The 24,354-nt window shown below is 36.1% G+C and overlaps 1 protein-coding gene across 2 annotated transcripts in view; it reads left to right on the forward strand.

Moving 5' to 3' along the window:
- Window positions 1-22,684, forward strand: part of ADSS2 (adenylosuccinate synthase 2) — a 37,570-nt gene extending 14,886 nt beyond the window's left edge. For both annotated transcript variants that reach the window (XM_075089367.1, XM_075089368.1), the window contains exons 2-13: window positions 750-852; window positions 3,313-3,381; window positions 4,132-4,182; window positions 6,362-6,428; window positions 9,542-9,649; window positions 9,936-10,017; window positions 11,808-11,934; window positions 14,687-14,841; window positions 15,274-15,398; window positions 16,382-16,479; window positions 20,996-21,145; window positions 21,898-22,684. In XM_075089367.1, coding sequence (XP_074945468.1) covers window positions 750-852; window positions 3,313-3,381; window positions 4,132-4,182; window positions 6,362-6,428; window positions 9,542-9,649; window positions 9,936-10,017; window positions 11,808-11,934; window positions 14,687-14,841; window positions 15,274-15,398; window positions 16,382-16,479; window positions 20,996-21,145; window positions 21,898-21,950 — 1,188 coding nt within the window. In that variant the 3' untranslated portion in view covers window positions 21,951-22,684. The remainder of the gene's footprint in view (window positions 1-749; window positions 853-3,312; window positions 3,382-4,131; window positions 4,183-6,361; window positions 6,429-9,541; window positions 9,650-9,935; window positions 10,018-11,807; window positions 11,935-14,686; window positions 14,842-15,273; window positions 15,399-16,381; window positions 16,480-20,995; window positions 21,146-21,897) is intronic.
- Window positions 22,685-24,354: the final 1,670 nt, after the last annotated feature.

Genomic DNA, 24,354 nt, shown 5'->3' on the forward strand with positions numbered 1-24,354 from the left:
AGAAATATTAAGTGTTAGTTTGATGTAATTGGTTTCAGGTAACTTACGAAACCACAATAGTCTTAGTTGCCTCTAGATTCACTCCTTAACAGCATGGTTCAGATATAAATCACTAATACTATTACAGACCTCTCTTATCGCTGAGGAGGTGTAGAATGAACAAGTTAACTTCAGTTGCTATTCATTAAGAAAAAAACACTCAAAAGACTGAACACAGAATTCAGAACAACAAGCTTGCATGTTGCCAAACAGCTAGACTTATCTTTCCCAATAACTATATGGTTTTATATACTTGGTTTAACTGATGATTTTTTTTTTCCTTTGCTAAGGTTGCAGTTCCACTTTTAATACTTGTTCTCCATAACTGTAATAGGAACTTAATAAAACTGATGATGGGTTTTAAAAATGTTTGCATGTTCTAAAATACTTATGCCACTGTCCAATAATTTTTAGAAACATTTTAATCTTATTCCAAGCTTCTGTACCTTTGATGAACCAAAATACTGTCCAAAGTCTATATGACAGATAATACTGATGTTGAAATTGTTGAGTTTGACAAACAAGTTTGGCTGATTTCCTGGGAAGATGTCCGAAAGATCTTTCATTAGTAACAGAAATGAAAGCTGCAGAATTGGAGCTGGAACCAGTTTATTCCGTCTCTATACTGTGTGTTCATTTGTCTTTAGTATCAACAACTATTAACACTTTTTTCTTTTCTTTTATTCCACACACCCCACCCCCCCGCCCAGGGAGGCAATAATGCAGGGCATACAGTTGTTGTGGATTCTGTGGAGTATGATTTTCATCTTCTGCCAAGTGGGATTATCAATCCAAAAGTCACTGCATTCATTGGTAAGTGGGACATCTCTAAAAGATAGACAATACTGTAGTTACAGACTTCTGACATATTAAAATAACAAAATATATCTGAGGACATACAGGATTAGGATTTTTCTTTCTCAAAACTCATAGGCCTGAGCTGCTCTACTATCTTAATATTGTCTTAACTCAATCGTGATGTTTCGATTATGGAGGTTTCTTTTCATTGCCCTGGATATTTCATCTTTGTTCTTATCTGTCCTGTCAATACAAACAGCTAGCTGCCCAGCATATCTTCTTCCTCCCATTCCCTCTTATTTTCTCTACCAATTATTTCTTTTATTCTCAGAATTCCTTTTCTCTGTTTTAATCTTTGACCCTGCTAAGTAACTACCAGTACCTTTTGAAACAGATCGTGAAATGAATGCTGACTCCAAGAGACTCTGCACTTTATAGTTCTTACCAAGTTCTCTCAGGAGAGTACATTAGAAGGTTTAGGGCAGTGGCAGTACTATGTGATGTCAGGATCTATGATCTGTTTGCTTCCTGAAAGGGGGTAGATACTGTCCTGTACAAGCCTACCTATCCCCCTTCATCTTTTGGCATCCTGTTTCCAATCCTGTGCGTTTTCTTTCCTCTCCTGTGGATTGCTTGTATAACTAACCTACTTAATGCTGTGTAGCCCTTAAAATTTCCTTGTAGAAATGATGTAAATATAAAACATGTCTACACAGCATTATAACTATGCGTGTGCTTGCGTGGTCTTTTACAAATAGGTGAGTGTCTAGGTCACTAAAGGCTGTGACTTATGAACACTTCCATCCTGCTTTTTTGATACCCAGAACTCTTGTCCCTTACACAGTGTACTTAAAATTAGGAGTCTATTGCCATGCTCTTCCTATCACTTCTTCCTGCATATCTCATTGCTTTGAGCCTGTAGCCTTGCCTCTCAGCTTGGTACATGTGCCAAGAGCAAGTGGTCATGGACAGTTTGCTAAAGAGCATAGCAACTAAAGAGCCTCTGTTGCTATTTATTTGATCCCTAAAGAGTACTTGCTGAATTCTTGAGTCCAGTTTGTAGTGACTGTATACTCGCAGTCAGCCTTAACTCTACCTGATGGGAATTGGTGGTTAACTGCCTGTTTTCAGTTGTTATATTGTGACTTGATAGTAGGTTAGTTTTGGATCAACTTGCCCTGCCTAATACCTCTACAGAAATTGAGCCAATGGACATGGAAATAGATTTCCTCTGATGAAGGAGAGGTTGGGATGTTAACTGCTTCTAGCTTTGAGGGCTGTGACAGATGATACTACATTTATTCTTTTTTGATGTCTTACCATATTGTCTTTCTTTACTGTTTTTAAGCAATAACCTTTTAAAAAAGGACGCCCTTTTGCTATGTTTTGTTGGGTAGACTCAGGGCTGAGTAGGAAAGACCCCATCATTTAAAAATACAGTAGACAGGAGAGAGCTTTTTACATATCCTCTTGCGTGTATCTGCTATCTCTTGGTCTTACCTGCTCTGAAGTTTGTTGTTCTAGCTTCTTGTACATCCACCTTCAGTTTAAAATCTCTTCTGAAAAAAAAAGAATTATCTGCCTTAGGATTCCACTGAAAGGGCTTATAAATTCAAACAAAAAAAAAGCAATGGCAGAATGATGGGAGTATTATAACAGATTATTACTGTTTATTAGGACTGTACCGTGAGGGTTATAGTGGAGAATTTTTAAATACATTGTATTTTGGTGTTTAGAATGCTTTTATCTAGGTGAGATTAGGTGATATTCAACTAGTTTCAAATGGCAGGTCCCTTCATTCTTTAGCTAGATGTTATCATACTGATAGCTTTGGATCTACTGAGTTTGGTATGACATCAAGATGGTTCAGTTTTGCTATGTGGAAATGCTCCTTCTTAGGCACTCAGTGATGCTAGTTAATTGTATGAGCTATTAGTCTTTTTCTGAGCAATGTGACAGCTGTAGGAAAGTGAGCTTGCACCTTCATAGAGCTTTTTCCTCTGTTATTTTCGCTAGTCTGTTAACCCCAACTCTATATAGGGAATATCCTGTGTCTATTTACAGCAGCAGAGTGCCTGAGGGGATACTAATGTTTATAATGATGACAGAAATGTGCTAAGCTTTTAAAAAACAATAGGTTTATTAAAATGAAGGGTAAAGAGGGAAGTTAGTTTTAGATATGAGGAAGGGGAAGCTGCATTGTGGACTGTCCCATGATGCTGTTACTGTTTGTCCTGATCTAAATTGAAAGTTTATTATGTTTATCAAAAAGATTCAATGCATCTCGTTAGAAATGCATACTTCAGGTATAAATCAGTCTTCTGCAGACAAATTCCTAAGAATAAATTTTGCAATGTCTTGAAAGTTTAAAAACTTAAAATACTCTGCATGTAAGATATGAATCATCTTTGAATTGTTTGGAATATTTTTTTCCATGCCCAACATAATTAAATTTTGTGTGATGGTTTTCTTCAGGAAATGGTGTTGTGATTCATTTGCCAGGACTCTTTGAAGAAGCTGAAAAAAACCTAAAGAAAGGAAAAGGTGAGAAAATTTTAAGATACTACTCTTAAAACAGTTTGTGGGGCCCTTCTCAAAAGATATAGATAGAGAATGCTTCTGCAGAGGATGCTTGCAATGTGTTTTTTCCAGAACTTGGTTTAGCTGCTAGTTGCTGACAGCAGTCTTGCTTGAAGTCCCAGGGGCCTCATGGGAAGACAGGCAAAAGAAGTCTCTGTACAGTTTCAGAAGAGAAGACGTTCTGAATATGAATTATCTACCATCATCTTTCTTTGCTTAAAGCAATTTTAGAAGTGAAACAGCTTGTGAAGTGTGTTACCTGTTCATAGTAATTTTACCCCTTAAAATATTAGTGTACAGTTTGATATGTGTTAATGTAAACAGATGCTGTGGTAATTGCTTCTTGAGTCAGAACTCAGGTTTTGGATACTTTCTGTTACGTTTATGAACATGCGTGGCAGCAGTCTACTGTAAGTGAGGTAAATCAGTGGTCTAGATTATTCAAAACCAGAAAGCTACTCATTGATTGCTGAAATTGAGGAAATAGTAGAATAGCTAGAATTCTTCCTGAGAATACGCCTCACTTCCTCAGCTTTATAGGGTGATGCCAAGTTTTAATGATTGAATTTTTTTTCCTCCCCTCCGGAATGTGATTGCTCAATCTTTAAATAAATTGACTGAAGACTAAACATGAAAAGTATTTATCCTTTATACATCAGAAGACAAAAATGCTATACAAAACATAATTTGAACTATTTAATTTTGTCTTTTAAGGGCTGGAAGGCTGGGAAAAAAGACTAATAATTTCTGACAGGGCTCATATTGGTAAGTACCTATTTGTGATTTGGGGGTTTTTCTTGTTAATCTTTGTTTTCTCTGAACTTCCCTTGGCAGTAAAAATGTGACAATTTTTAGTCATCTCTTTATACAGGTATGTGCTTTTCTTTTGGATTAAGTCTCCATATGCTGCTTTGGTTTATTGAAGATCCTAGAAAAAAACTATTCACCACTCAGTACACTCCCAGGTTTATGTTCTAGTGACTCTTTAATCCCATTCCATATCATAACCTCATCTGGAAAGCAGGTTCACTTCCCAAACCAAAGATCAGAGGTATAAAATAGTCAAAAAGCAGTTCAGAAGTTGACTGAAGGATTCATTTCCCCTTTTGGTGTAAAAGCAGTGTTGCTTAGAGGAACTTTTCTACTGGGAAACCACGTGACTGGGCATGGCTTCCAAAGTAACGGGCTGCTTACCAAGTAAATTGCCACGTACTTCAGAGAGGAGACTTTATGGGAAAGACCCTGTAGGGATGGAGGGGATGGCCACCTTCCTCACAGGGACCTCATTAGTCAAGTGTTGATTCCAGCCTATGTTCCAGACAACTCTGCAGTTCAGAGCTTGGAGTAAAATAGTGTTTAGAATCCAAATCACCAACGCAGCTTCAGGGGCTCTTCCTGTATCACTCCTAGGACATCTTTATTACATAAAGTCATCCTTTAAATTAGATCTTTAGATATTATAACAGTTACATAACTGTGTCTATTATGAAATGGGCTTATTGCTGCTCTTGTAGTCATCTTCTGAAGATGCAAACCTTTTAGTTCTTTATCAGATAAAAGCTTATAACACTGGAAAAAAGGTTTTGCTTTTTGGTTTGTGTGTGAGGTGGGTTTTTTTTGTTTGTTTTGGGGTGGTGTGGTTTGGTTTTTTTTGGACTGTTGGGCTTTTTTCCAAACCTATCTGAAAAAGCTTAATGATTGAATGTGTTATTTCAGAATAAACATGTTTTTACTTTGGAGTAACTACTAACTTTGAAATAGTTGAGTAATTGCTCCCAAGTTACTAAAATTCTTTCGGAGAGTAAAATCACTCTAGGTGAATTACTTGGAAATTACTAGATTTTTAGAAAAATTGTTCTATGATGATTATATTGCAATGGCAATACTGGGAAGTTTTCATAGCTGGCCATCTGTTGCCATGATAAATATGCCTTCTCTAAAATAGGTATTGGTGATCTGTGAATGGTTTAGCCTGTAACAAAAGATTAACCAAAAAGAGGTTCAAACTGCTGGAGATAATCTAATCCTTTAAATTATTGGGATGTGTGGAAATAAACAAAAATGAATTGGTAAGGCAAATAAGGAAAACCACTCTTGTTCTGGAGAGACCAGAGCACTTACTAAATGAGTTTTTCTTGCAAGTATTCAGTTGTTCCTGTGTAATGTGTAGAATAGTTGTTTAACTTTAGGGAGATAGTACTTAAGAAAAATAAACTGGCTTCTGTTAACCTGCAAACTGTTGCATCATTTTTTGCATTTGACATGAATCTTGTCAGAGTTGCGGTTTTTTTTGGCTGGGTTTTTTTTTATGGTAGACAAAGAATCGGTGCAAGCAATACTTCACATAATCTTTGTCATTAATAATATTTAACGATTTTTAAAAAATCAGGGCGTGTGAAGATGGCATCTGTTTGCATAACAGTTGTTGATGAGGGCTTTTGTATTTCCAAATGTATTTTAACTGATGTTGTCTAAAGCATAAAAATAAAATGGTTGAAGAAATCTTTAGAATGAGTGAGAATGTTTACTTAAAGTTCCCACCTTAAATTTCAGCAGTATGATGCTTTTTACTATAACCTGTTTTCCAGGATTTTTTTCAACTGCATGTTTTCTTTGTCTGTTGTCCATACATTCTTTTGGGCCACTACAAAGCTGAAATGGCTGAGTTATTCTGTGGGAGGTCTATGCACAGTCTGCAAGTATTCTACAAAATAAACACTTTTAAAAAAAAAAAAGTCTCTGGAAAAGCTCAGAACTCTTCCCTGTGAAAAAATGTAACCTGTAAAAGAAGAGAAAAAAATTTGTCATTTTGTTTGCCTCTTCAGTGTGTATATGTTTGTTTTCCACACTGATAAACAGGGCTAGAGTTGGTTGAAGAAATCACTGCTGATATGACAATTTCTTTCACGCAAATTTTCTACCTAAGTTATTTTTATTTTCTTAGTATTTGATTTCCACCAAGCTGCTGATGGCATCCAAGAACAACAGAGGCAAGAACAAGCGGGAAAGAAGTAGGTAGTTTTATTTTGTCAAATGTAGGATGACTTAGTACAAACATATGACTTAATACATTGGATTCCTGTTACTGTTTGTCACTGAGTTTAAAAAAGTGTTAGTTATCCTTGTAACTCTTCAATGTGGAGTATGCAGGGATAATCTCTTACACATTTGTCCTCCAGTGGCTAGCAAAAGGTTACATTCTTAATTAAGGGGTTGTATGTTGATGTTTTGCCTTATGAAGAAGTTCCTAGTTCTTAATTTGCTTTATAAAAAGGGTTCCTGCTTCTTAATGTTTTAATTGTTTCCCGGATGTATTTGTTTCTGTAAATATATATTTCTGTTTATGATGATTGAAGGACCGCTTTGTCATCTCCAAGTAACTGGAAGGCCTGATATGACATTTGGTATCTCATGATGCTTCATTGCCAGAAGTGCATATAAATGTTCATATTGTGTGCTACATGCTGCTACTGACCTTCCGAAGCTTTTTAAACTTTTAAAAACTAGCTGCTATGTCTCACAAAACGGCAAAATGCTTTATGATTTCCAAGTAACTCGCTGGTTCTTGGGGATGGGGAAGAAGCTGGCAGAATTAACTGATATGTCTATAGCTGAAAAGTAATGTAGCACAATAGACTTCTGAGATACCAGTAAACTTAATCTGTCGTCTTGGAGGTTTGTCAAGGTGGATGAAAAGTAATTCAGTCTTTCTTACTGAGACCTGTAAAAGGTATCATCTGTGACAATAACTTTTAAGAGTGTGTCTGATTCGGGTATATCTTGCTTCATGCGGGTTGCTATTGAGTGATAACTTGTCAATTATTCTTACACTGGGTTATTTTCACACTTGGCTGTGCTGTACCAGCTGTCTTGTTACCTGTTATTTCAGGAATTAAAAAGTAAACAGGAAGAACATACATACGTACACTTACATATATAATATATGTGGAAGAATATACATATTTTTTTTTAATGTGCCAGTGTATATCAGCTGTTCTTGAATGTTCATGGAGCACAAGCTAAAATTGCTGTACAACAATATTTACAATTAAAAACTGTCAGTCACTCAGCTACTTGTGAGAAGGAACCACCTTATTAGTGTTAAAGATTGTAAGGGAAAGCTCAATGAAGAAATAACCACTTTTCTCCAATTGATTTGTTTTAAAGGAACCTAGAAAAAGAAGTTCCATGCAACAATCATACAGTTTTCCAGCTTGTTAAAACTGATGATGGATTGAAAGTACTAAACTACCTGTTTCCTCCTAAATTTTGAGGCTAAGTGACGGTAGTGGAGGAAGAACTACTTAGAGGCTGGGTTAAGAACAGGGTATCATAAAATGATTATTGAAAGATTGTCTCCTGTTTATGGGGAATTGGAATAGCCTGCAAGCATGTCTAACTGTAGATTTGACTGCACAGCATATTTGGTTTTAAAATTCTTTTGTGTCTACACTTCAAAGTCGATCATTATATATAGTAAGTTTATTTTTTATTTTAACATAACGCTTTTATCTGTTCAAACGTAGCTCAGAAACAGTCACAAGTAAGGTTCGTGTAGCTTCCCTTGCAGAAAGGTTGTTGTAGAAAAGGTAATCTAATGTAGTATGTCATGCTTATGCAGTTTTAGCTTCTATGAATAAAATCTTCTGACAGCTTAATTCTTTTATGAATTGGCATGTCTTAATGAAACAAAACAAATGGAAACTGACTCCTTAAAAAAATTCTCTGTAGAGGGTATGAATTGGGGTGGAGGCTAGAGTCTAGTATTTAAGCTACAATGTCCTGGTCTGGTTAAATGATGCTGTGTGATACAAAGTTGATTAGAAAGTCTTTCTTTTCGGACTGGAAGCAAACATCACTCCCCGAGATTACTCAGCATTGAGTCTAATTGGAAGAATTTGGTTTTTTCCAAGATTGTTTTGAATCTACTCCAAACTACTGATGACCTAAGTAAAATTAATTATGTACTGATTATGAACTGTATTTCCATTCACTCACATATCAGTTGATACCCCTTAACATGAAGTTTAGATGTCACCTGTACCTCCTACTTGAAATGGAGTCCCTCTTGAACTGAGTTATGGTATGGTACTTTCAATGCAGTTTGAAGAAATCTGGGCCACTCTGCATCTGCAGAATTTATAATTGAAGAAGTTACGACTCTGTGTGTCTGCTCGGGGGAAGAAAAAAAAAAAAAAAAAAAACCAAACACCAAAGCCACCCAGTTAAAACTAAGTGCAAAACTAAGCTTAGCAATGTACCGTACACTTCTGAAAATGCTGCACACCTGTTCACTTCTCCATAAAAAGCTGCTTAATCTTTTGAGACTGATGGGGAAGATGTTTGATATCCCTATGATGAGTGCAGTTTGGCTTCATTTTGATAGCTATGTAGCAAGACTGGCAGAAGATACTTTCTGAACTAGCTGTACTTCTCTGACAGTACAGTCAGTGCAAGCAAGTTGTATCTTATGATATCACTGTCTTAAGCTGAAAAGGCTTTTCAGAAAGAGTGGGTAGGTAAAGGTAAAAAAAAATTCAGGTTTTCAGAACCAGCTACAGTGGAAATCTGTTCTTGAACCCTTCCTAATGTACAGCATTTTGAATATCATTGTCACTCTTTGATGCTCAGCAGTGTTTTCTGTTTTCCTGGCTCCAACTGAGGCATTTAGAGTTAAATGAAATATTTCTTGCATACGAACTTGAAATCCATACCGTTCGTGGTGTTGCTTTATGGAGGGCTTTCTTTAGTCTTGAGGACAGTTTTTTAGGAAGGTGTTTAGTTAGTATCAGTTCATAGTGCTGAAGGATGATGTCTTGTCATTCAGTTTCTTAAGTATAAAAGATGGGAGCCGTGTACAATTAAATCTGTGAGAGTTCACTAAAGTGTAAAAAGTTATTTGTTTAAAACCAGAAGTATGTAGAAGATTAATATGCATATGTCTATAAACAGTGATATTCTGAAAGTCACATACTAAAAGTATCCTGTGTTTTAAATGCTTAAAGTTCTAAATGCTAGCATGTAACAGCATTTCATTTTATGCTAAGGATGTAGTATCTTTTAAAAACAACCACAACAATTTAGTTTTATATCAAGAATAACTCCTGTTATTATCTTTTGAAAGTTTGGGAACTACCAAAAAAGGAATTGGTCCAGTATATTCTTCAAAAGCAGCTCGAAGTGGACTCAGAATGTGTGATCTTGTTTCTGATTTTGATGAATTTTCTGAGAGGTAATTTCTGTATTTTAATGCAGAGTTGTAAGCATAGTTTTCAGTTTCTGGGTAGTACCCTGTGTAAGCAATGACCTCTGGTTGCTGTTAATTTTTAAATGAAAATTTTTCAATAGGAAAATACTTTATAATTTATTAAATTATATATTTATTATAAAATATTTATTTTTAAAAATTGTTTAATCACCAAATAATTGCAGATATGTAACTAGTAGAATCTAAGGTTGGGGGAGGGTGAGGGGGAAAACAAACAAACAAAGCTTAGTGAGGTACTTTTGCCTTCCAGGTTCAAAGTGTTAGCCAATCAGTACAAAGCGATATATCCTACCTTGGAGATAGATATTGAAGGGGAATTGAAAAAGCTCAAGGTAAGCCTGCTTCTGTCTGTTAAACGATATGATCACTGTGTGCAGTTACTGATACATAAATCTCTTGGTGACTGACGCTTGTGCTTGTGTGAAGAGTTAAAATATAACACATAGTGGGAAATTGGTATGTACCAATTTTTAAAAGCCTGCTAGAATCCATAAAGACACTCTTGACACCGCATTATGCAGCATTTCAAAATTTGGTTTCAAGAGAAATATTGTAAGATTTAAGAAAAAGGCTTGCGTAGGGAGAATTATTTTTGATTTCTACTTGCTCAGACATACTGTCTAGAAGAAAAAAATCCAAGATTGTAGTTGGGGAAGGTAGGTTTCTGACACAAGGAATTGATATTCTGCTTTATAATGAAACATAAGGATTGAAGTAAATTATTGTTCTAAGTAATAAGCCTTAAGGGAAAAAAAAATTACTGTCTACAACATAGAAAAATGTAAGTAGATAGCAGCAGAAGTAACGAAGCCTGATTGCCAGCAAACTAGTCTTGTGGTTAATTATGAATTCTGATTTGATCATTTCCCTGCATTTGTGACAGTTGTGAGATTTCTCACTAGTATGAATTCTCCTACGCGTAATAGTGCGATTTTTGTTGTGCACCCAAGTTTTTATTTGAAAAAATTGTCAGGTGTCTTACCCTTACCCAGCCATTTTGTTCATTCACTTTACAGAAACTTTATGAGATTTTTTTTTTAAACTCCTTAGAAAACTTCAACCAAATTTGAGAAATTGTTTAAAACCATTGAGGTGTGGAACAAGTGAGGGTGTGCACAGTTATATGTTTAATTCTTTCAGAAAATCAGGCCAAAGAAATGATCCTTCTGGTATCTGTAGTTGCCACTAAACTCAGTTTGCCAGCTCTCAAATGGAGTATGTGGGAGTTCTTAGCACTTCTGTTTGTCTTACTTTAAATAATATCTGGTGCAAATGTTGAATTGTATTTTTATCAATATGTAGACCTAAAATCAGTTACAGCTGAATGTTTTATAATGCTTTATAGTTTACTTAACACACCTTAGGATTACAGAATGTCTGAAACTCATTGTTAGAGGGGAAATATGTATTTGTAGCTTGATGGAAAAAAAATTAATTGCACTTAATGTTTGCTTTATGCTAATGCACTTGATCAAATTCTGAAAGGTAGTGTTATATTTCATGTTCTCATTTTAATGATTCACTTCACTCCTGTATGTTCTCATGGGGAAAAAGGCTGTGTACCAAGTGACAGTGTGAACGTTACTGGCTTCTTACATCCAGCTACTCAGTGGCGTTCAGCCACTTGACCCTTCATTCCAGTACATAACATTTTACTTTTACTTACAAGTATGTCTGTATATGCAAGCATGTCACAAGTTAATGCTGCTTTTGACAATTGTGTGCATTTGTTGGCTTCAGATGGCCAGAAGTGGTACCCCTGACATGCTGGTTTTGGGGGAGGAAATCCTGAACACTTGGAAACGAAATACTGAATACAGTAATGTATTGTGATTATGCTCAAGCTTGAATATTTCTAAATCATTTCGAAAGTTTGGATATTTTTTTTTTTCCTTTCCTTTTTTCCCCTTCTTCCTCTTAGGAAGAGCATACATGTCTATTATATAAATGAGTCTAATGTTCTTCCTTCTGTTTATGAATTACAGCATAGTTAGCATTTCTTTGTTTGCTTTTCCTTTTCAAAAGGAATAAGAGCATTGTTATGAGGGAGCAATAGCACTTGTACTCTGGCTGCTTTATCGTAATGAAATTATACTATATGATAGTCTTTTGTATTATTCAGGGCTGCATGGAAAAAATAAAACCAATGGTAAGGGATGGTGTTTATTTCATGTATGAGGCTTTACATGGACCACCAAAGAAGATCTTAGTAGAAGGTGCAAATGCAGCACTGCTGGACATAGATTTTGGTAGGTATAACCTTTTTGAGACACACATTGCTTTATACTTATGTTGTGAAAGAGGAACACTAAGTATAAACTCTTACGTGCTTAGCCATTCATATGGCAGGAGTGTTTTGTATTTTGGATGCACAGTACTTTCTATGAGTAGTAGATGGGGGGGGAGGAAGATGTAATAAATTCTTTCAAAAAGCTTTAGACTCTCCCAAGATTAATTATTTGAATGACAGTAAAGACCAGGTGACTTTTCTTAAATAGAGTGCAGCTATTACTTTAGCATTTATACATTTCATATGAAGTAACTGACAGTTGTATACATCTATAGAAAACACCCGAAGAAAAATGGAGAGCTCTGAGAGGCAAAGTATATATGCAAAAAACTTGCTGACTTTTGAAGAATCAGCTTGCATTTTTTTTTTTAAAACCCTTTATATAACACTTTGTTTTCCACTGTTTCATGATGTAAGGAAAGATGTTTGGAATCTGGATTGCTAATAAGGCAAGAGTGAAAAGATTATCCCAGTCAATTGGAAATTATAAATGGTGTAGCTTTTGTTAAAACCCTGTAATTTCACTAATAAAATTAGAAGCTTCTTGATAGAAGCAGCTGCTTTTAAATGAGAATGTTATCATATTGTAAGGACAGATAAATGATTATACCTCAGTACAGGCATAAGCAGTATATATGATTGGCTTCTGCATTTTGTCACATTTTTCTTCAGTCTTACTAGCCTTGTAACTGCATCATTTTTATTGTTGGAAAGAAGCTTAAGCCTGAAATTGAAGCCTGTAAAGACTACTGTCAAACGAATACAAAATTGGCATGCACTCTGCTTTCAACTGATAGGAATTCTGATATTGGGCATTTTCAAACATACTGAGTTTGAAAGCCTCTTTTCTTTAAGAGGAAGATATGTCTTAAGACTAGTCACTGTAAGTGTAAGTACTGAGTTTTCCATAATAGCCTGAATATTGGAAGAAACTTCCTTTTTTAACAAGTCAAGAAAAACCCCAAGGAAAGAAGTCTTCAAATACGCTTGTCTCAGGGAAATGTTTGATGCAAAACTTATATGTTTGCATTTCATAGGGAATGCATTCCCTATGAAATGCAAATAGTCTGAAACTCATCAGGTATGTCTATAATATGTGCAGAGTTGTTTGGGTCACTTAGATTTTTTTTCTCCTGCCTGTGCCCTGAGACTGACACGCAGGGAGAATATCTGTTCTCTTTAGGTAGATACCGTCAGTGGATTGAACACCTGGGTTAATGATAGACAAGTCCTAGTCAAAAGGTTTGACAATGCCAAATTTGATTACTGAGCATTCTGAAAGATGCTATTTTCTGTGCCTTGGTGCACAGAAATCTTATACGGAATTGAGTTTTATGAATGTGTGTCTGTTGGTGGTGAAGATGGTAAATCCCCAGCCTTGCAGTTCATCCTGCTTTTCTGGAGTGTGTAACGAAGATCGTGTGTGTGTGTAGGTATGGGGGTGTGTGGTCTTCTGTGTTTTTAAACGCTGAGTGAAGATAAACCAATGTCAATATAAGAGGCTGGGAGCTGAAAATGAGTAAGAATTGTCTCATCGACTCTGTGACATCCACTAGCTGTATGTCACCTCACCTGTCAGTAAACAAAAGCTCAACTATTGTGTCCGAAGAAAGACAGTAATTAGTGCTTGCAAACTACTGTTACATATCACCTGTAAGCCTGTGTCTTTCTCTTGAGAGACTTGAGTTAAGCAAAAGAAGCTGGAGATACCTGAAGCTAGTCTGCAAAACCTCGCTGAATAGTTTCTGAAGGATTTTAACTTTTTAAAGTTAAAAACTATATTGCTTTCAGTTCCTTTTGTCTGGGCGGTTCCTCTCTTATCCATCTCTGACTTCTATATCAAAAGACAAAAAAAAAAGTCTGAAGCACGATGTAGAAGTCTCTTGCTTATATGTAGTTACTGTGTGGCTGAAGCATTTGTTCACAATTCAAATCAGCTAAGGACTGGCATGATCTGTTTCATCTTCCATTACTTTAAAAAAATGTAAACCTAAGGATTTTGAGTTGTTAACTCTTTGCTGTTCAGGCTGCTTTTTAAATGAGGGCTGAATATTTAAATAGAAACTAACTCTCACCACTAATGAAATAGACTATATTCCAGGAGTCTTTTTCTTTTTTTTTCTTTTATTTTCGTTAATTGTGGAAATTGGTTTTATTTGATTATGTAAGCAAAATTGTTCTTTCCGGAATTCTACATTACTTTGCAATTTCTTAACCTTATAATGTGCTGACTAGTTTGTAGAGCTTGTATTTTATTTTTTCTCCCAAAATGAAAAATGATAAACCTGTATTTTTCTAACCTTTTAATACCATTTTCCTGAGAGACTCCCTTCAAATTTTCACGTTGTTCCATTAGGGAGTATATTTTATGTAAGATAATAAGGCATGGTTTTCTGGTGTCTTATTCCAATTTTTAACTTGTATGATCATTCAGAATTGTTATGTAGTCAACTTCTGCCTCTGTACAGTTGAAGTAAGTGGTAAGATTTCTAGCTTTTTCAATAAAGAAGGATCAAACAATGTACGTACAAAGCTAAGATCTCATTAAACACATTCTTGACTGCAAAATACATTTATTGTGTGTTTTCTTTTTTAGTGTTGTAAAACCTAGGTAAGTGCAATGCAAGTTCTATTCCTCACCAGGTTAGATTTCTTTTTTAATCGTTTAAAACCAGTGTTTTAATAAGTTTTTAAAACCAATTTTTTAATAGGCACATATCCTTTTGTGACTTCATCAAACTGCACTGTTGGAGGTGTGTGTACAGGTCTGGGCATGCCACCGCAGAATGTCGGGGAAGTGTATGGAGTTGTGAAAGCGTATACAACAAGAGTTGGTATCGGTGCCTTTCCTACAGAGCAAAATAATGTGAGTATTATCAGCCCTAGATGTGACCTAGATGTAATGGGGTGAAATAACTTGGTGTGTCCGTCTTATGTTAAATCAGTGTTACTGGTTAAATGCAAGTAGATGACATGTATTTGGATGTCTCATTCTTCTGATTCTAGACTGAGCTTATAGGACTGCCAAATCTGATTCAATTTCTCAGACCTTCCTATGGAATAGAAGGCTAGAGCAGGAATAAATTTTGAGAGATTCCCTCAAATAGCATTCTCTTGAACTAGAAATAGCATTTTGTATTTCTATTTTCATCTCAATGGACAACTTTGTGAAAAATTGGGGGAAGAACTTTTAAGGTAATTTACAATATTGTAAAATGTTGTTAAGTATACACCTGCATCATGTATTGCAAATAATAATTTTTAAAAAGGCTCATGTAATAGTATTACTCTTTGTTAGGAAACTGGAGAATTGCTGCAAATAAGAGGTAAAGAGTTTGGTGTTACCACTGGTAGAAAGAGAAGATGTGGCTGGCTGGACCTTGTGTTACTCCGATATGCCTACATGATTAATGGATTTACTGCGTGAGTTATTTTGACAGCTTTGCTGGCAACTTGACATAAAATCATGAAATGCTGCAGATCACTGTAAATTGTACATATGCTAGTTAGTAACATTCAGACTGCTAATATTGATTTGTTGATTGTTTTGATATTTTGATATATTAACTGTCCTTCATTTCCTAGCATAAAATGTTTTTATATTTGACATTTTCATACTTGTGAATTTTTCTTTCCTTTACTTGTAGCACATCATTATTTCTCATTTTAAATGCTCCAAGAAGCACTTACGTATCTTAGTGCTTGATGCTTCAAGCTACCCCAACCTCTGCCATCCCACCAAACCAAATCAAATATATTAAAAGGGCCTTAAAACCTGATGTAGTTTGTGGGGTTTTGTTTTGTTAGTTTGTTTTCGAAATAAGACAGATGGGAACCTATCAATCTTCAGCACCTATCACATCTTCAGCAATATGTGTAAATGTAGAAAATCTGGATATGACCTTGGGATTTTAATGAAAATTAAAAATAGGTGTCTAAACCAAAACTGGTATAAAAATTCTAGTAGATCAAATAGTGTAAATATATGCTTACATTTTCTTGATTTTTCATGTCATTTGTGGTTTTTATTTAAAATAGGGTGCAGCCAGGTATTTACAGAGCCAGTGTTTGATTATTTTGATGCCTTCACCGTAGGACAAGAACATTTGGCAGACAACAGGAACAGATAGCAACAGGCATCATGCTATGAAGCCATCTCAAATGAATGATCATAAAGTATCTTGGCAGCACCCTGACCCATTAAAATTCTAATGCTTAAAGCAATAGACTAGTCACTTTAATAGGAGAATACATGTTCTTTGAATTTTGCCATTTTCTTATAGTGCTAGATCTAAGGACACAACTAAAAGGCTGTTTAAGTTTTTATTTTTCTTTTGGTATTTTAACAATATGATAAGAGTTGAAAGTTGTTGAACTTGTTAAACTAGAGTAATGTTTCTTTATAGATTGGCGCTTACCAAATTGGATATCTTGGATGTATTTCCAGAAATCAAAGTTGGTGTTGCGTACAAACTAGATGGTGAAATCATACCTCATTTTCCTGGTAAGACTGTTTAACCATTTTAGATTTTTGTGAAATGTAATCTGATACATAAATGCATTTGACTTTCACTTGTAAAATTTATGACAGGAATGTGTTACTTCAGCATCAAGCCATTCATGTCTTCCCAGATGCACCAGAGACACCCTGTACCACAGCTGTACCCACACACTAGAGACACCTCTACCAAATACTGTCATTTGTCTACTAGAAAGATGCAAAGTGCTCTATAAAGCTTCTTAAATGTAAATGCTGTTACTGCTTTATCCTTTTCCTTTAGTACAGCCTGCATTACCTTCAAGGTAAATTGGAAGCTTGTCTCACACTCTAAACCCAGTATCTTATTCCCACTACTGTGTTCATTCCTTCTTTTAGCAGGACAAGTCTCCATTTAAGCATGCAGTGAACCACATGAGAGAACTGATACGGTTGAAAAGCCAGGGTTTTCTCTCCCTGTGTTATTTTTCGAACAGTTCAGTTCCGTTTAATTGTTCACAGAGCAGCCAAAAACCTATCATACCTACACAATGGAAAAGAGGGAAAAGGGGTGGGGGAGGAAATGAGCAATTAGTTCAGGTGAAAGCAAGACTGTTTTCTAATGCAGGACCAACATACATCAGCTTAGCATAATAGAAACTATAGCTCCTGAGGAGGACAGTGGTCATTTTAGTGATCATTTTTACCTGAAAATATATCTGCATGTTAAAATATTCAAATATCACAAAACGTTGTTTTCATTGATAATGCATCTTTTTCAGTTTGCTATAGTAGAGATACCCCAGAAAAAGGAAGAACATTAACTAATACTAAAGATTGGGCTTTCTGATTTTCTGACATGCGCATAGATGCCCGTTTCTGTTCTAATTGCTACCTCAGGGTTTGAGGCAGGTCACAGGTTACAATTTTCATATGATATCATCAGCAGATAACTTCTTGTGGGTGAGGAGATCAACTGTAGTAATTGGATAAAACTCAGCAAGGATTTATGTAGTGTAAAGATGTCATTATGTATAAAGGAATAAGTTAATGATCTGTCAGTAGTCCTTGAAGATAGCACATATCTGTTAGGGAAATTCACAAGGAATTAACAAAAAATCCTCTGTGTCTCCGTGTGCTTGGTGGAGTTCTCTAATTGATTTGCCCTCCAGTATCTTCAAACAAAAGAGCCAGTTACAGTCTGAATGCATACTGAATGATGTGGCATACGCTTTTATTCAGGAAATTTAGTACTCATTTTGCACTAAACTAGGGAATGCTTTTTCCTTTTTAAGACTCCAATATACACTGATGGATTCCCTTATCAGAATATTAAGGAAATTGTGTGTACTTTAGGTGGCCTTTGAACATAATGGAGATTCACATTCGAACTGAGAACTACTCAGTAAATCCTTATCTGTAGCCCTGTCATCTAACCTGGGGGCTATTTGGACTGTCTTGTGCTCAAGCCAGGAGGACCTTGTCTGGCAGACTGTCATTAAAGATGACACTAACAGGTGGCCATGTTTTCCAGTACTAAAACTTCAGTGGTTACTTTTTTTTTTCCGCCATTCATTTGTGTCTCAGATGAGACCAGAATCTTGTTACAGCTCTTGAGGGCAGACTTTGTTCCCTGTATATGTCCTGGTAACAGGTAGCTGATCTTTGGTCATAGCAGCACAGCATGGCTCACCTGCTCAACTGTATTTTTCTTTAGTATATGAACAATTAAGAATTTCGGTAGAAATTTAGTAGAAGCTGTTGACTTTGCTGTTGACATGCTGTCTTCCTTAAATGTCAAGAAGGAGTTTGAGCTGAACTTCTGGTAAGCTGGAGGATGCTGTCTCTCACAGTGCCTCTGTGTTCCACACCTCTCTTTGCTCTACTCCTCGACATTTGGCAGCATTTTCAGCACATATGCTGCAGGTTACTTACTACCCCTACCCCTGGCATAAATACCAAAAGGTAACTTTCTTCCCATTTTGTGGTTTGCAGGCCATTAGATTATTTCTGATGTCTACATCTCTGTGTGCTGTGTACTTGCATAATTTTATTTTCTTTTTTTAAACTTGCCACTTTGACATTTTGAATTTAATTTAGAAGAGATCTAGTCTGGGAATCTCTCCCTGGCAGGGTATTTCTTTCTCCCCTCCCTCCCCTCCCACTCTCTTGGAGATGTTAGTGATTTACCCTTCTTGTGAAATGACTGTCTCTAATTTAGAAGCACACACAGTGCCCACCATCTCAGGAAAAACATGCCATATTTCATATATTGTTCCTTTTTCCAGCTGGATCAGAGAATCATACGAGTCTCCGTTTTTTTAGCTTAGATTTCTGTGGGCATTTTATAATCTGTTAAGAACTAAAAAAGCCATGTAAATTTACAGCTGACTTGAGTTGGTATCATTGAGGCCTTAGTCTTTTGCTATGGAGCTGGCCAGTATCTCTATTTCTGTTCAGTCATAGCAGTTTATGAAAGAAAGAACACTCTGCTAGTTCTGAGCTGATCAGTTTAAGAGGAATGTGAAAGCCATGGTCTAGTCCTGCTAGCGCCTCTGTCCAAGTTCAGGCATCAGTTGATCTCGACAGACAGACAAATCCTTAAGAAACTGGGGAAATTGGGAGATTATTTTGGAGAAGCTTGACTTCATGCTTGCTTTTTTTCCTTGTGCCTTTTCCCTGGACATCTACTGTAGATTAAAGACCTAGGACACTTTGCTAGATGCACCTTTGGTCTAACCTATGTGACTGTTTTATGTTTGGTTTCTAGAAATTGCTAGATCTTTCTCTTACAGTGGTGCCAAGAGCCCTTCTTTTTGAGTTAGAAATAACATCAGATCATTCCCTCTCCATATTACAGTACCAGACTACCAGATATCATTCTATCTGCTCTCTGTTATCTAATGCATCTGTTAATAAGGAATATTCCGAAAGACTAAAACATAAATTGCCTAAGAGAAGAGCTGAGAAATCTAGATGGTGACTGCATCTGTTACTCACTGAGCTCAGTTTATGGCTTATCTTTACCACACATCATCTTTTATCACACCTGCTCTGGACCAAAATGAGAGAATCACTTGAAAGATCAGGAAATTTATCCCTCCTTTCTCTTCCTCTCTTTTGGGGAAGTAAGGAATTAAACTAATACAGAGTAATGGAAGATTGTAAACAACACTGGAACATTCAATTCTAAGTGCTTTCAGCTTTCTCCCAGCTAGCCTTATCAGAGAGGCTTCAGAGTAAAAATGCCTGTGGACCTCCAAGATTAGGTGTTCAGTCACTTTCCCTCTTCAGAAAGAGGGAGGCTAGCATGTTTATTCTAGACCATCTGCAACGCCTGGAGATTAGTTTGTGGTTTTGCCCTTCGAATATAGCTATTCTATTTTACATATCACCTGGACAGCAGACAGCACCTCAGTTGTTACTGCTGAGGACATTAAAGAAAGTGCTTATCCTTGGCCTCTGCAACCATCACCCTTAATGTGCCTGTCTGTCGTGATTGCAGCAAGTACTGTTGCAGGATCATTTGCCCTAACCTGTGAACACCTCAGCCCCAAAATTGTGCATTTCTTTACTGTTGTAGGCTTTGAAGTCAAAGCATACTCCTCTTTCACCCTTACTCAAAATGCCTAGTTCATAAAGTCTCTCCTTACAACATTGCTGCTATTGAACTCTTGCCTGCACCAAGACAAACTATTCAGTATGCTGAGCCTGAGTTTGTTGTCTACACACATGCTGGAGGGGATTAGCTATGGCTTTGCATTTGTACCTCTACGGTGCCTTTTGCACATAAAACCCTTTCCCAGGCTGACCAGCTGTCTTTGCAGGAGTGACTTGATTTTGAGACATGGAGCCTGCATAACATTCATTACAGTGCCTTTGGCAGAACCCTGTCTTTTTCAGGAAGGCAAAGGTGCCTGATACCTCCCATTTTTTTTTTATCAATGTATTGACTGTTTTCAGGCTTAAGGCTTTTGTTTGGCTGCCCGGTGTCATTCCAAGACTAATGTTCAGATAGTTACTGGAATGATTCAATTCCAGAACAATGTGTTAAACATCTTTTCCAGTACTTGAAATCATCACAGGATTCAGAGTTAATGGGCAACATTGTAGCAAGTTGCTAAATGAAAGACAAAATGGAATATACTCATTGTTTCTATTCTGAGAAGTAATTAGAACAGTTACTGTTCATACATCATATGGGGTCCCACCCTGGTTGACAAATTTGTTGTAGAGTTTTGGGGCAAAGGTTCTGTGGGCATCAGAAGTCTATTATGTATAAACTACATCTTACAACTGTGTTTAGTAAAAAGTACACTCCTATGCCATTTTAAAATAAGTTTTAACTACCTGATGCTTACAAGCTGGTGCCTAATTTTGCTTTCACATCACCATTTTCCTCATGAAGGGGGAGTTGGATCTTGGTATTTGTTCAGAGAAAAAAAACCCCAACATTTTGGGAATTATTCTTCCTGAAAAGTTATTTCCTGAACTGAAAAGATTGTGGTTTCAGAATATATAATTGTTCCTGTTTACTTCTTAGCCAACCAGGAAGTCTTAAATAAAGTAGAGGTTCAGTATGAGACACTCCCAGGATGGGATACGGACATATCAAATGCAAGGACGTTTGACGAGCTGCCTGTAAATGCACAAAATTATGTTCGCTTTATAGAAATGGAGTTGGGTGTTCCTGGTAAGTAAAACAGATTTTGTTGTTGTTGTTTGTTCTTTTTTGCCTCCTTCATGAAACCTCTCTTGTACTTTGCCATAATGAACTTTCAAAATATTGAAGATTACTTTGTAGCTGTGCTTATTCTGATGTACCTGGTGATATTTGTAGTTCTTGTTTTACTTTTTATCTATTTGACTGTTGAACTGAAAATTTTCAAACGTTTTAATATGCATTCTTTTTTTATGCTTATACTGTAGTTTTTGTACAAGTGAGTTTTTTATAAGTTGCTTTTCAGATTGGTTATTGTAGGGGTCTAGTTCTGCTGCCATTATAAAGTTAGTGGGACTACTGGTGTATTAAAGTGGTTAAATATATGTGACAGTAAGAGGTCCTTAACTAACAAATTTCTTTTATGCTCCCTAATGAAGATGATCCTGTGGTTCCATCCAAAGCTGGGAATTAAATGATGCAAATCTTTACTTTTCTGAAATCTTTAACTTCTTTTTTTCCGATGATTTGGAAAACCAATTTATTTATTATGGCAACTTCAAGACTGTTCCTGCTTCTCTAAGTTACCAATGCGTTCTTACTTTGAAAACAATAGACATAGTTATCATTTCTTAATGTACTAGTAGTATATGGTGTGTTTTTCTTCAGACTATAGTACTTAAGATCTTAAGTGCTTAAGAAGATAAGTTTGTATCTTACCTTAAGATAAAATCTGATTGTGCTTTGTATTACTTATAATAAAAGTTTGCTTTTTTCTCCTACAGTTAAATGGATTGGAGTAGGGAAATCCAGAGAATCAATGATCCAGCTGTTTTAAAGATTTCAGATGCATGGAAGAAAGCACACTCCTCAAAAAGACTGCTCATTCTTAAATGCATTAGTAGCCCGCAAAGCAAAGATGTTGGAAAGATAGATTTTTGCATGGAAAGAAATGCTAGAGTTGATACCCCCAAAGCAATTGCTACTCCTGAAAGAGACTTTAACGTGAACCTGTATCAGTTCTTGTTCAACTGCGATTTCCAGGACACTTGTCATTGTTGTTCAAGGTGCCATCAGATTTTTTTTCTTTACTTAATATTTACTTCATAATGTAATTCCTGTTTGAAAATCTAAGGTAGCATTACTTTCATGACTGTCTTTGTTATCCGCTCTCTGCTTTTGGCGGTGTTACTTCCCTGAAATTTTAGACAGTAAAAATAATGCAGTTTTGCACAGATAGTTTTACATCCTCATTATTTGTATTCCTAAAGCTGTTGTATTCTTAATGGCTGCTCTTGTGAGTGATTAAAGAGGGGGATTCTGATTTTATAATGCTATAAATGCTGTCTAAATTATTGTGTGATCTGTTTTCTAAAAAAAAAAAAAAGGATGTGATGCCAAGCTGTTAGGAATGCCCAGGTTTTTTAGCTCTGTAACATGGAAAACTTACTCTTTGTAACTCACAAAGGACCCTCAAGTGTTTACCAGGATGTGTGCCCAGAAAGTTAGAAAATTGATATTGTAAAAAGTTCATTTGCGATTATTAAAGAACCGTTCTGATTTTGAGTTAAATGTTTTATTATGTTACTCATTTTTTTCATGGTATTTTAAAAATGCTGCACTCCTCTACTTCCAAGGCGCATATATCAAACAGTTTCCCTAATTAAATGAGGTTATATTTATATTTGGTGAGAAGTCTAACATTTTGATGCCCTTTTAAATTCCTTTCTACATAGCCAATAGAAGATCTTTCTCTGGAGAACTGGCAAAGCACAGACACTTTTGTAGTTATAAATTGAAGATTCTTTTTAGAAATAACATTTAAAGTATTCAATGGATTTGCTTTAGATGTAGGGAAGATAACAAGTGTTCGCCCCATGACATGTGACATATTTTGGCTTCTTAGTGTTGGGAAAAGTTCTAGAATTATTTTACTTTATAACCATTATTATATATTCCAAAGAATCTCATTTCTTTTGGCAACAACCCAATAATTACAGATTCCTTTTCCATATTTTTTTGAGAACTAGTTTGTTTATACACACTATACTATGGTATCCATGTGGTTCCTTTTCACATCAAATAAAGCTTATTTTGTTTCCTAAAAACAAGTTTATATCAGGGTGGGGCAGTAGTTTTATATTTAGTTTAGTAGGTTTTGGCTATGCAGGTGAATATAAGAAACATGTAATGCAAAATAAAAGATAATGAGGCCTTCAAGATTATGTCTTAGGTAACTAGATGTTGCCTGAAATGGAATAGGTTTGTTAGATTGATGCTGCTGGTGAGGTGTTCAGCACGATGTTTATGTTCTCAACTGGTATAAAATTGCTTGTCATAAGGGGTGGAGCAGGAGGGTTGAAGGATAAAACTACCGGTATGTAAGGAGCATTTTCTACTGAATGGTTTGCATGTGGCAGAACTGATACCAGGGTGTGTACTTTACTTGTATAATACGTGGAAAGAGGAGGATACCACAGAATGCTGGGAAAATGGCAAATACTTTGAGGCCTTTGTTACAGCATTGCATTAAAAAACAAACAATATCAGTTTTTCTGGAGGGGGTGAAGGTCTAGTTTTGCTGTCAGCCTCTCAGTCCAGGAGAGCACCATGCCATCCCTCCCTAGCTAAGGAACATCTTGAATTAAGAATCTCTTCCTAATTCCCTGATGAAGACAAGGAGGGATATAACTGTGTGAAACATAAATTCCAATATTTATTTAGAAGGAAAAAAGCAATATTACTCTTTTCTAGGTGATGGAGGGAATTGACACTGCAATGTGAAAAATGGGTAATAATTACAAAGTATTCCTGTCTTCCTGTAGCTGTAGGATGCACTATGGGGATTTGTGCTGTCAGTGAAACTACCAGCCAAGGACTGAGTAAATAAATAAATTAGGGCATGCTTTCCTTCTACAGGGAGTGAATAAATGAGGGCTTACTCTGTAGTTGTTTCGCTTCTGCCAAGGAGAGACCTTCCAAGTTCAAGGCCTGTTTCAGTTCTTCCACCGTTGTAGCTCCACTGTACAAACTACTGTTGTTTCCCAGTCAACGAATTCATATTCCCAGATGCAGCAGGATTTCTAAGCAATGTAGCTATAGCCTAAAATGATGCAGAGTCTTTTTGCAGTTAAAGAAACAAAACCGAATGGTCTTGGATGCAAGAGTTGTTTCTGGTTTTTTGCTTTCTTTTAAGTTCAGCTGAGATTTTTCTTTGATTCTTCCGCTCAAGTGCAGGTGTT

Source organism: Phalacrocorax aristotelis, chromosome 3 (assembly GCF_949628215.1).
Source record: "Phalacrocorax aristotelis chromosome 3, bGulAri2.1, whole genome shotgun sequence".
Classification (NCBI taxonomy): domain Eukaryota; kingdom Metazoa; phylum Chordata; class Aves; order Suliformes; family Phalacrocoracidae; genus Phalacrocorax; species Phalacrocorax aristotelis.